This window comes from Ischnura elegans, chromosome 9, assembly GCF_921293095.1.
Source record: "Ischnura elegans chromosome 9, ioIscEleg1.1, whole genome shotgun sequence".
NCBI classification, from domain to species: Eukaryota; Metazoa; Arthropoda; class Insecta; order Odonata; family Coenagrionidae; genus Ischnura; species Ischnura elegans.
Genome location: NC_060254.1, coordinates 5204983 through 5218639, shown reverse-complemented (window position 1 = coordinate 5218639; position 13657 = coordinate 5204983). Strand labels below are relative to the sequence as shown.

The window sequence follows — 13657 nt, the reverse complement described above, 5'->3', positions numbered from 1 at the left end:
TATCTGCGATGCGATATCACATCGAATTATACATTATGAAATAGAAATTTCGATGCATTTTGCTGAATCAATTTCTTTTGTTTGATGGTTTTACGAATTTTCCGCGCTGCGCAGGAGTCGGATGCAGTGTTGTAGCTTATCGGGTTGAACACAAAGCGCTACCGAGTATCGGCTGCCGAACTAGCTAGTAGCATACTAAGTTAGTAGCTCTTAGTAGCTCACTTAAAAGAATCCATGAATACCATGTCTTAGTAGGCGACTTAAAGTTCTTAGTAGCCGACTAGGTTAGTCGGCCTACAAGCGTGTTTTAGCGGAAATTTATGAATACGGCCGTATGAGTTTACCATTGAATCTATTTCCACAAAAATCGTCCACCTAAATGAAAAATAGAATACGTCCTATAACATAGCCCTGTGGAATTCTGTTCCGAAGCTTCCTGTGTCCACTCGCGTGCTAATTCTTGATACGCCCAATAGTTACTTATTCACTAAAGCAATTACTTTCTTTCGCACTTTGTGATCTCGTAGACAAATAACTTTCGAACCACTTTAGTTATATTCCACATGTTTGCTCAAGTTTCATTAATAATACTTTTTGCGAGAGTCTATCAAATTCCATAGTTGTATCCAGCTATAATCCAATTGTGTGTATACTTGGATGATTGATTTGTATACTTCGGTCGTATGCTTCTCTAGAACATATTGAGTTTCTAATCCAACTCTGAATTCAAACCTGTTTTCAATAAAAAATTCTTTTATCTAGAAATTTCAGGAGTAAATATTAACAAGTTTTATTTTAGAATTTTTGCAAACTCAGGAAAAAGAGATATCGGTCAGTGATTTTTGATTTACAGTCTTTCCCATTTTTGGTGCAATGGTATGACCACAGCTTTCTTCAAATTTCTCTAAAAAACGCCACTGATAAAAATTAAGTTACAGTTTTATAAAACTCTTCACGTCTCTCTTCGTGGCCAAAACTCCAGAGAGACGACTCGACATTATAAGAAATCTTTTTATGCATGTTTTGTGGAATTTGCTAATATTCATAATGAATCCCAGAGGTAATGGCGTCCACGTAAATATATGATGGACCGACCGGCAGCTTAGTTGGCGCCTTACTTTCCAGATGGCATGAGCAGCTCATACCCTAATCCGTCGACATCAATTGTAGAGTGATCGAGTATTACTGCTGTTTCGCTCCATTAATACTTGTTTTGAGACGCGGTTATAATCCGTGGTTTTTGTCTCTTGAGGTTGTTGGCCAAGGTCCAAGCGGACGCCGATCCAAGATAACCCTCAAGGCCATAACGCAATTAAGTATCGAAAAGCTGGAGTATATGACTCCAAAGTTCGATGGCAATAACTCTTACCATCGACCGTTGTGATGGAATATATCCACATCCGTATTTTGAGCCACTTTATTTAACGGCAAGTCAATGCTCTACAATTATAATAATATTTCTACTAGTACTTTCCGAATTTTACCTCGACCCATATCAGCCCATTTGTCAGGTCCATTTACCCCATGAAGAAGTGGAGTGGTGACGAAAAACTTTACTCACTGGAAACTTACGTGTGGTAACCATATGGTATTTATTCACTACTGGTGTCACTTAAATATTCTCAAGTGTAGATTGCGCTATTTATTGCCAATTATTTACCACTTGGAAATGCTTCAGTGTAGCGAAAATATTTGTGCCTTATGATAACCGCAATAGAATGTTGAGTTTTCAATCATTTCCCTTCATGATGGAGTTCCACAAGGCATCAGCCACATTCATCAATGAGGTTCCATTTTGAAACTCTTTCGCACGCCATGAACCCATCTCGGGTTCTCCACCATTGATCTGTTCCATTTCACGGCCAGTGAGGCGGTTCGCGGAGTCGCGGAACTTATGAATATAGATTTCTGCCAACCAACGTTTTGATAGCCGTCGACTCGGCCTCGTCTTCGGGGCTCTGAATGTAGCGGCGTCACATTACACCTCTGAAGCGAATCAGAGAAAAAGAAGCGAAATCGAACGATAAATGCATTCATTTATAAACCGGAAATATCACGACATTTCGACCCTGGAAGACGATGAACGAGTAGGCAATTGGGACGTCTGGAGAAATGTGAGAAGATCGACCGGTGATGAATTTTCGGACTTCATTTGCGGGGAAGTCGCACAATTTTTCTCGAATCTGTTTCACTTTCAACATTTATGAAATTTTCTCAATCGCTATTGCCTTCGTCTCAATCGCCTTGGCTGAACACCGAATCATGTCCCGACGTTTCGAGAAAAGATTCTAGGTTCATCATCAGGACACGTTCTCTCCCTTATTAATCAGGATTCACACGTGTTCGAAGGGAGCACTCTTTTACTCACAACAATTGGGAGCCATTCTATTGGCTGGCGTGTCTCGCTGGCCGTTGCAATATTGCGTTTGGATTTGAATGTCGTGGTTCCGTGTAGGTAGGTACAGTTTCTTTCCGTCTGTTTTAGCACTGTGATTGAGAAAACGAGCGATTCATGAATTGCAAGCATTCCACACCCTAGTACTCTAATCGTAATCCTTGGAATGTATTAAATGAATTGTCCGTGAATTTCTGCCTCTTCTGGCCAATCAGATTTGCAATTCACCTACTCGTAAATGTTTACCCTAAAGTGTTTTAAGAGTTACTCGGAAGGTTGTAAGTTTAAGTAGTGTGGGTGTGAGTTGTGTTGAAGTTCTGGTAAGAATAGGAGAAAAGAGAATTGTTTTGAAATACTTAGGGGCTTGAAGGCGGGGCACTTTAGTCGGCCAGATCATACGATACGAGATTGTCTGATGAAAATGATCATTGGAGGACATGCGAAAGGGAAGAGAAGGGCAGAGGTAGGCCACGCGTGATGTAAATAATAGAGGAGGCGATGTAAAGCAGAAGAATTATTTTGGTATTGAAAGATTACACAGGCCAATAAAAAAGGTTTGTTTGAAAACTTTTTTATTTTAATAGCGGATCTTTATAGATTTTTATGTGCCAAATCCAAAACTGGCCTTAGTTTTTTTGTATCACCCATAGTTTCCAAGCAATATGTATTTAAATATTTAGTCTAATACCCCTAGACTTTATATAGGGAAATCAATGAAACGCTGTGTTACATCATAAAATTGTTTGTATTTACTGTTAAATTACTTACAATAGTAGTCTAGCGCGATAATACAGGGTTCACTTGTCAACTGGAATTGGTCTACATTTTCTTTCCCTTCTTTCCTTGAAGCTTCTTGTGTAGCTTTTTCTGCGATGAATTCCTTGCTCAACTCCTCGGTCCAAGTACCAACAGTAATCCCCCATTATCTTCGCTCGTTAGACCTTTTTCAATTTTATTTCAACTATAAAAAAGCTGTTAAATTCTAAAAATATTGCCTGATTTCATAAATTTAACTGTAAAATGTGAATAAATGGTTACAACTTTTTCAGCATCACATTTGGATTCAGCAACTTAAAAAACGTAAGAATAAGGTATTTTCAGTAAAATAGTTTTTTCATTGTTGGCCTGTGTTATCTGATGGAGGAGTTAACTGATGAGCTGCATCAAACAATCTTCAAACCGAAGATGGATAAAATAATGCCTGGGAGCGGTCTAAACATTTCTCTCTCTCTCTCTCTCTCATTCCTGGATTGCTCAGAACACGCTCTGTTGCTGTTTAGACCTCAATATTGACCTCCTCGTTTTCATTCGCTCGCCCTTTGACCTTTCACCCCTTCCCCTCCAATGAATTCCGCTCAGACAGACTCGGCCAATAATACGGACTCGTTTGCTCCAATTCAAAGCATTCCCTCAAGCGCTTTCATTTCTCTCTCATTTATTAGTCGTTCTGATCTCAACGGGGATGATTCAACTAGCAAGTACAACCCTTCTTGTATCCCTTGTTTATAAAATAATTGAAAAGTAAGCATCACTCATTTCGAAGCAAACCATTGCGGGTTACACATCATTCTTTGAATTTTTCGAAAGTATCGCTTTACTACCGTTTTTCCCTTTGCCCTATTTTTTTGCGGTTTAACTGGAATTGATGGATTCTCATACTTTTTTATTCCTTTAGCCCCCATGTAAGTGCGTACTAAGATTTTCTCACAGTCTCCACGTAGATGATGACTGGAATTGTATGATAACGTACATGATGAGTCGTTTGATTTGGTTTAGAGTTAAGTGAGTCTAATAAAAATATTCAATGTTTTGCATAGTTTATTAAATAAAAAAATCCCAGTTGTTCTTATATGATTTTGAAGGTATCAACATAATATCCCCAATTTCCTTTTAATTTCAATTTCAAATGTACTCGATTTATGGATGATTTTAAAACGGAGGATTGTAAATCATTTGTACCATTTGTAAATACGAGCAATGAATAATATTTATTGGCAATAAAGATACGGGTTAATATTCTCGGGACGAAATGGAGCTTACAGGGGATAGTTCACTGTAATTTTGGATGGGATGCAGCCCATCTCACTCAAGGGAAGAGAGGAATGAATTGGGAATGAACAAGGAATTAGGAACGAAGGAAGGGTGGAGATGGAGGAGGGGGAGAGGTTGATCAGTGGTGCTTTGGTGGGCGCGGTGGATTCCTCGTGCAGAAAACGCACGCGTGCTCCAGGCGATGCAGCTCTATCTATGGTGGGGTGGTAGACGGGGGGGGGGTGGGGGGGGGGAGACCAGCATTCTCACTTTATAATATTCGTCGAATAGAGAGTTGCGGGAGAAGGATTGTACGGCGACTGTGCTGCGGTAAATGGAAAGGTTATAGCCAAACTGAACACGTTCCATAATTGCACAAACTCAACTGCATTTGTGACACTTGATTTAGAATATCGGATACAATTGTTTTCTGACTATCAGTGTACTACAAATTGAGACACGACGCATCTCAATTCCTGGGCACCACGTTGAGTTTTAAGTGTTCGTTTGTTGCAGGATTTATACCTCCTATCGTGACCGTGCCCTTTTTCGAATTTCTTTTGTTATGATTTGTCGAGGGAGCGCACATTACAGCACATACGGAGTGCAGTAGTTGTGCAAAAGCACCCTTTGTCGTTGCTTGTTGTCTCCTTTTCTGGCAGATAAAACAAGTGGCAACAGGCCGAGTATAACAGTAAAATAAAACTTGAAAAAAAATCATGTGGCGAATAAGCCAAAGCTACCATTATATAACACGTTCGCGTTTGTGCCTGCACACAGCAATCAGGTGAGGAATACAACGGAGGGAAGTGTATCCCTTTAGCTCTTTTTCTGGGGATTCGACAGATGAAGAAGGACACGAGGAAAGAGAAGAAGATGGGGAAGGGAAGGAATTGTCCTCGGATAGATAAGGAGGAAAGAAGTGCGTGCACTAATCTTAAGGATTGCAGTACTATACTATCATTACCGGTTGCGCAGCGAGATGGGGGTTTTGGGGGATAAAACTCCCCCAGAACTAACAGAGATTTTTAAGGCGAATCTATTTTACTTAATTAGATTAATATTACTTATATTCAATAGTGTGAGGATTAATAAAATATCCCTCAGAAGGGCATTGGTTGCGCCTGAAACCCCCCTGGCCTTAATTCCTAGCTGCGCCCCTGATTATTACGCCCTCTGAAAAGCACAAGAGTTCACCTGCTTCCCCGAACAGTGCCATTGTAGAGACAAGTCATCTTTTGACAAAATAATAGAAAAAGTTGAGATACAAGAGTGCGAGGAGTGTTTGCACGGAATGAAGGAGCTTGCTCTAATTAATACTATTTATTCCAAGTGCCGTCGCCCTCGGCACTCACCAGTATTCGGTCGCCGTAATTACTCAGTGGAGTGGATGTAGATCCTCATTTAGGAGGGGGACGGGGTTCCCTTGTATTCGCGCTGGATGCGACCTCCATTATCAACCCAATGAGCATCTGTTTCGTTCGACTGCAGAGCGGTGACGAGAGGCAATCGAGAATTTTGTGGAAAACGAAGCAGGAGATTCCGTCCAACTCAGTTCTCTCGCGGAGATTGCATTGCTATCGATATTCGCACTTGAACTTATAGTGAGTGCTTTGAATTAACTTAAGATGATGGAACGATAATAGCAGTGAGAGCAGAGTTCTATACGGGGTAAGGTTGAATCTTTAATTGTTAATACTCAAATCGAGAAAGCCGTCAATTAAATCAAAGAGAAAGGTTCAAGAGTCAATATCCACTTATAAATTATTAGAGGGAAGGATTTTAAGAAGACTTTGATATTTACGGAAAGGACAATGGGCAGATATCCGCGCATGAAGGACACATGGACAAACATTAACTTAGACAAACGTAAGCGTGAAAGAAATGGTGAAACAGCTTTACTGCCTAAGAAACAGAGTATCCAGCGATGGCTGATGCGAGAAAGGAATAGTCAGCAGAATATCTGAGGTGAAAAGGATATTCTATGTAATGGAGAATCTTCAAACTGCTGAGAATAGAAACAATTCATCAGATGCTGCATATGGAGGATGTTGCTCTATTAAAAGGAAACTTGGAAGTTGGCAACAGCTTAGAAGTGAAGAGTGGAAGGATTCGAAATATGGTGCTACCGAAGAATGATGAAGATAAAATGGATCGACCTTGTAAGTGACGGGGAAGTGTTAAGAAGAGGGGGAGAAAAGAGGAGTCTTCCAAAAACCTTACTATGAAGGCGGCAGGACAGCTTAATCTTCGTCCATGTCTTGAGGCACGATGGCCTGATGAAGGCATTCGTCGGGGGTCTACATAATCTGCATCTACGCTAAAATACCCTGCTAGCCACCTCTATGGTGTTTGGCAGGTGTAAGGTGGTCTGGTGTATGGTGGTGCATGGTTAAATATAGTGTTTGGCGGGGGGGGGGGGGTCGTGTGGATGAGAAGAAAGGCAAAGGAAGGTTCAGCAGGAGAGTTGACAGAGGAAAGGTTTTTAAGGATGAAAAGAGAGGAGAAATGCGTAGATATGAAGGGTTTTATAGATGGGAGATCGGAATGGAGATCTCCGTCAAACCAATGTTCGGATTGATGACTGATGTTAATGATGATGATGATGCAGTTAGCGATTAAGAGGCAGAGAGAAGGGATGGTCCATTATGAGGAATGTAAGTGAACTCACCTCTGTGAGGTATCCGCGCACCGTCTGGTCGGAAATGGCTCTCTTCTGCGGGTACGCGGACGTCACCGATGGGAAGTCGAACACGATGCCGGACGCCGGGAGCAGCAGCCCAAGCCACGCCACGCTCATCTGTTCACCGCAAGACAAGAACAAACAATTGAAAGCTGTTGATGTTGCTGTTGTTATGGGAGGAGGGGATGTTTCATTCAGTTATGCACACGAGTGATTCTGTGATGAAATCAATATGATGTAAACACTCTCGGCTAGTTTTGTTCCCAAAATGGATCATTATTGCATAGCGCAAATATTTGGTAGTCTAGGTGACGAGCAACTTAGGCTATGGGTTCAGCGTTGAGAGCATTCACATGCACTTACATTCAAAACGATACTTGTGATTTATATAACGAATGAAAGATAATTTTTATTTCGCTACATCTTCGAGTAAGGACGCGATTCATCAGCTGCGGCGTATGGTTTATGGTTCCATACGGAAGCGAGGATTGGACAGCTGCGGCGAAGTCAAGAGTGGAAGCATTGGAAATGTGTTTTGCATAAAAATGTTGGAGATAAAATCGATAAACAGAGTAAGTAATAAGGAAGTGCAAAGATGATGGGGGAAAAGAGAATTGTCTTCTAAAAACACTAAGACGCAGACGGGTCAACTCAGTTGGTCACATTATGAGACATGATGAAGGCAATCGTAGAAGAACGGGTGGAAGGAAAGAATGGCAAGGGATGGCCCCGAATGAATTGAAATAGGACAAAGAGTCATAAAGGATGTCAAAGAGAATAAATATGTCGCTATGAAAAGGCTAGCAAAGAGGAAATTGGATAGGATAGCTGCATCGAAGCAATCTTAGGATTGTTGGCAACTTTTATTTGAATATTATTCTTCGGGAGTGCAGATTTGCTGTTTTAACTTTCAAAAAACTGTTTTTTAAAAGGAGAATATCATATTTTCACTAATTTATTCACTGTACTATCTTTCATCATATTGATCAAACATGAAAGCGAGGTGGTGGCACATTTGTCTTCGGCGCGGATCAGCGAGAGCGAAAATGTTGTCGACTGGAAAAACAACGCGGGAGATAACCAGGAAATATGGAGTCAGCATTAGAGTAGCGTGAAAGTATTAATTCATAAACCATTCTCGATACTTGCGACACATTCACAGTAGAGAGAAAAATTGGAACTTCAGTTGCCATCATTAGATTTCAAGCCATTTATAGGTCGTACAAATCTACACGGCCATACATCATTTATAGGTCTTTACACGCATAGGTCATATGTTTTGAGAATGATGTGGTACCAAATTTTGAGATATCTATACCAAATCATTGGATTCATTTTTAGTCCTCGAGTCAGTTAACGTCTAACTATAGATCTGTTGCGTTTACTTGATAGAATTTTTAGTCACGTTTTTCACTTTTTTCTCATTTTACTGCAGATATATTTTAATGACGACTATAATTATGATAAAATAATCACAGTTTGCATGGTTCAGAGAAAATTATCAACTCACCAAGGTTTCCACAGTCATTATCAGTTATTATCACAGTTTGACTTTAACGGAGTTGGGGGATGAAGTCCAAGTTGTGTTTGTGCTGTTTTTGCTTCCCTCCCAAACGGTTAAGTTTCAAATCCCGACGGTGGCAGGAATTTTTTCCAGGGACTGCCTGATACCTTCTTTAGTGCTTCGTGGAGAGCAATTCAAGAGCAGCACACCGTCCGTCGGATGGGACGTCAGGCCGTGGTCCCTTTGGCGCTCTACGTTCAGAGCAGGTTAATGCCGACGCCGGGTTTCTCTCCACCCTTCCTTCATGGCGAACTTAGCTCTCAGTCGCTTCCTCAAAATACCGCTCCATGATACAGTTTGTCGAAATCTTAACAGTTTGGTTAACGGATATCTGTGGACGATACAAAAGTCCGTGTGTGATTATGTGACCTGTCACCACGGTCCACAGGAATTATTATTGTAGTATTCTACCGATTAAGGTAGGTTTCCATGGAGTATTCGAGAAGCTATCTGGGAGCCTCCCTTTCCTTCCAGCACTGCCTTCTTTAATTCACTGTAAGGCCTACTCTCTTTCAATCTATCAAAAAATCCTATTATTTTCCTTCCCCTCCCTCGTTTCCCTAACATTCTACCCTCCAACACCATTTTCAGCATCCCCTCACCACTAAGCACTAACTCCATCCATACCTTCTGTCTCCTGCGTATCTCATCTAAAAGCTGCCTCTCCTCGCCAACCATATACAGCACTTCGTCGTTCCTTCACCTCTCCGTCCATTTCACCCTCTCCATTCTTCTCCATACCCACATCTCGAATGCCTCCAATCTTCTCTCGTCTTCTTTCCTCAGTGTCCACGTTTCCGCACCGTAGAGAGCTACAATCCAAATCAAACTCTTCACCAGCCTTTTCTTTAAACTCTTACACAACGATCCTCTCAGAAGCTCCTCCCTGTTCATAAACGCCTCCTTCGCTAATGCTATTCTCTTCCTGATGTCCTCACTACTGTATCCGTTTTCCTCTAACGTACTGCCTAAATAGTTGAATTGCTCAACCTGCTCAAGTTTTTCACCACCCACCTTTATCTTGAGTCTCACATTCCTCGCTCGTGATGCTTTACAAAACCGCATAACCTTAGTTTCCTTGTGATTAATCCTCATCCCATACTCCTCGCAACGTTCGTATAACACATCCACTAGAGCCTGAAGCCCCCTCGCTGACTGGCTGATCAACGCCTGGTCATCCGCGAATCTCACTGATTTGAACATCATTCCTCCCACTTTTATCCCAGCTTCTAACTCATCCCACGCTTCCCTTATCATCTCTTCAGCGTACATGTTAAAGAGCAGCGGCGATAGAGGACAGCCTTGCCTCACACCTCGGCCAATGCTTGCCCACCCAGATTCTCCGTCCGCTATCCACACTTGCGCAGTCTGGGCCATATACAGATTACGAATCAGTCGTCTATCCCTCCAATCTACACCCATTCTCTTGAGAATATCCATTAACTTCACCCAGTTCACCCTATCAAACGCTTTTTCAAAATCCACGAAACACGCATATACGTCCTGGTCATATTCTAGCCTCCTCTCCACGAGGGACCTCATTATTGCTATTGCATCACGAGTTGACTTCCCTTTTCTGAAACCAAACTGATCTTCGCCCAAATATTCGTTTGCCCTCGCCTCCATTCGTCTGTTCAATATCCTCAGCACCAATTTCGCCGCATGCGATATTAGGCTGATAGTCCTATAAACTCCGCATTCCACAGCTTTCTTCTTTTTCGGAAGCGGAATTAAAACCGTCTTCACGAAATCCTCCGGCCAACATCCCTCCTCATAGATCCTGCGCTTTAGTTCGAAAAACCTTTTCTTACCTTCCTTCCCTAGATTCTTCAGGAGCTCACACGGGATGTTGTCCACGCCTACTGCTTTCCTAGCCTTCATATCACGAAGTGCTCTCTCTATTTCCGAATCTAATATCTGCGGTCCAAGATTATCCTCCTCCACTGCACTTTCCTCCTCTAGAGTCAATCTCTCTGGTCTGTTCGTTCCGTCATACAGGTCCTCCACGTATTCCTTCCACCTACCCTGTACCTCTGCTCGCTCGGTTAGCATCCTCCCATCCTTAGCCTTAATTTTAGACACGGCTTGTCCTCTTTTGCCGCCCGATAGCGACTTAACTTTGGCGTACAACGCGCCTACTTCTCCCCCCTTCTGGAACTTTTCCATTTCCTCACATTGTGTTTTCCACCAAGCCTCCCTTGCCCTCTTAGTTTCACGTCGTAATCGATTATTCAATTCCCTATACATTCTTTTGCCCTGTTCTGTGTCCACGTTCTTCCACTTCCTTCTCTCCTCCATTTCTTTTACCATTGCCTCCGTTATCCACGGCTTCTTTATCCTTCTACTGTCCACGTAGCCAATTGACTTCTCCGCCGCTTTGACTATTCCCGTTTTAATATTATCCCATCTTTCCTCAACAATCTTGGTGCTGTCAATGTCCCGCATACTAATATCCACTAGTTCCTGATATTCTCTCCTCATACTCCCTTTCAGGGCTTCTGCGTTCCTTTTCGTCGTCTTCCTAACTCTTATAAGTCTTTTGAATCTTACGTTGCATTTCATGAGCACTAAATTGTGGTCCGAATCCGCATCCGCTGCAGGGAAGCTGCGCGAGTTTTTCACACAATTCCTAAACCTCTGTCTTACCATAATGTAGTCTATTTGATATCTCCCCGCATCCCCTGGACTTTTCCACGTGTACCTTCGCCCTTTATGATGATTGAACCACGTGTTTGTGATGAAAAATTTGTTTCTCCTACAAAATTCTGCTGCTTTCTCTCCCCTATCGTTCCGTATTCCTAGACCAAAATCTCCTATTTCATGTCCATCCCTCTCTTCCCCGACTGAAGCGTTCCAGTCCCCCATCACTACTAGATTTTTCTTACCCGGTGTGTCTCTAATCATTTTCTCGAGCTGTTCATACACCTCATCTACTTCTTCCTCCCTATGATTGCTAGTGGGCATGTAAACTTGGACCACCACAAGGTTGGCGGGCCGCGCCTCAATTTCTACCACCAGAATCCTATCGTTTACCTGGTCTATACCTACCACACGCTTACCCATCTTCCCGTTTAATACTAATGCTACCCCTCGCTGGCTTTCTTCCCCTCCACTATATATAACCCTATATCCATCACTCCAATAGTCCCCCCTATCCCTCCACCTCACCTCGCATAATCCTAAGATATCTATTCTCCCTTTATCCATTTCCCTTTTGATATTTTCTAACTTTCCCGCCCTCATCATAGTCCTCACATTCCACGTCCCCACATTTATAGCCGACTTCTTCTTCTCCATCTTCTTGGTCTTCCGTTCTTCTTTCTTCATTGCTGCTGCCGCTGATGGTGATGATGATAATTCTCTGCAAGGATTTCGCATGTTGGCGACCCCGAGGACCTTGCCGACCTCGCTGCCGTGCCCGACACCCGCCCTTTGCGGACGGGTCCCGGGCGATGAGATTCCGAGGCTCATTTGGTTGTACTCCATGTGTTCAGGGAAGAGATAGTTGGTAGGGTTTCCCACTTCCATTCCAACAGTGTTTTTTACGTGACACCATCACGTGGACTACCTTTCGTCTGGCTCCTACCCTTCGACCTATCTGGCATGGGTGGCCCTACCGGGAATAATTTAGAATTAATCCCGCCAGTGCAGCTCTAGGGGTCATAGGAACGCGCAAGCCTTTCCAATGTGACAAGGTTGTAGCCCAAGGGAAAGGTCCACAGAAATATCCCCATAAAATAAAATTATTCCACTGCAGGCTCATCTATGAAATAATCAAATGTATATACATTATGAAGGTCGTTTAAAATGTGGAATTCCTAATAAAAAAAGGTATTTACCTAGAAACGTGGTCTCATACTTAAGTGAAGGCGCCCGAATATAGAAGTCGTAATGCAATGTGTAAAGAATGCAAATTGTTACGTCACGAGCACAATCATGCCAGCAGTTTAAGATTACAATGTTACGGAGAGCGGCGACTCGGGTGGTTATCGGGCGGGAATGGCGCCAGGGAGTGGCCGGCGCCTCTCGACGGCGAACACCGCTTGCAAAGAGGAGACGGCCAGAAGTGAGCGCTATGCAACCGAAGGGCCTTTTCAGGAAAGTATTGCCCTTGTGTCCTTCCGAATATTAGGATAGTTAAGATCGAGTAAACAATTAGAATGCCCGAAGAAGACATTGAGATATAGGCATACGTTCACAAAGGTTCTCTCTAATTTCCCTGAAAATATCTAATTGAAAGCACAAGTGTATATGACATGAGTAATGAGATGAAACCAAAGGAGACGAAAACATACCTCATCTCAAGATTCATTTATTGTTAATACTATCATCAACATCTACATAATACCCTGCGAGCCACCTCTAGGGTGTTTGGCAGGGGGTGATCAATCACCAGCATGCAGCATGCAATTCGACTCCCATCTCGGGTATGCACACGTGTTAGATATCTTCTCTGCTATACGTTTCGCCAGCAAACACCGCTACATTTTCGGCGCTGAACGCAAAATTTCAGTAGACCCTCGAAACATCCCGGTAGATAAATCACCCGGTTTCAGACCCGTGGATCCTAGCTTCAAGTATTTATAAATCCCCCGCTAGTCCGTATTTTTTCTCAGGTCAACATATTTTGGCCGCTTATTATACGAATACGTGTCGTAATTTTCGAGCAATTATTTTTTATTTAGTGCCCGAATGATCCGACATATACATTTGTGCTAAGCATGTCATAGTCCAAGACATATTCATACTAGGTAAGATCCACTATAATGACCCGGATGCGTTGGATGACTGATTGGGTTGGAACTAAATGAATAAATTTCTGAAATATTAGACACTATTACGATGTTACAATAACCGAATTCCACGAAATTGAAGCTTAGGTTTTAACTAAGTCGTGCTATGCGTGAAAGGCTTACAAGATTCCCCTGAAGTCTACATTAAATAATTAATCGCCTGCGAAATTTCAGCCACCGTTTTCCATCAG

The 13657-nt window shown here is 42.4% G+C and overlaps 1 protein-coding gene across 1 annotated transcript in view; it reads right to left on the bottom strand.

Moving 5' to 3' along the window:
• Positions 1–13657, bottom strand: part of LOC124165870 — a 67578-nt gene that overhangs the window by 33958 nt on the left and 19963 nt on the right. The window contains exon 3 of the mRNA XM_046543407.1: positions 7098–7226. Within this exon, the coding sequence (XP_046399363.1) occupies positions 7098–7226 (129 nt within the window). The remainder of the gene's footprint in view (positions 1–7097; positions 7227–13657) is intronic.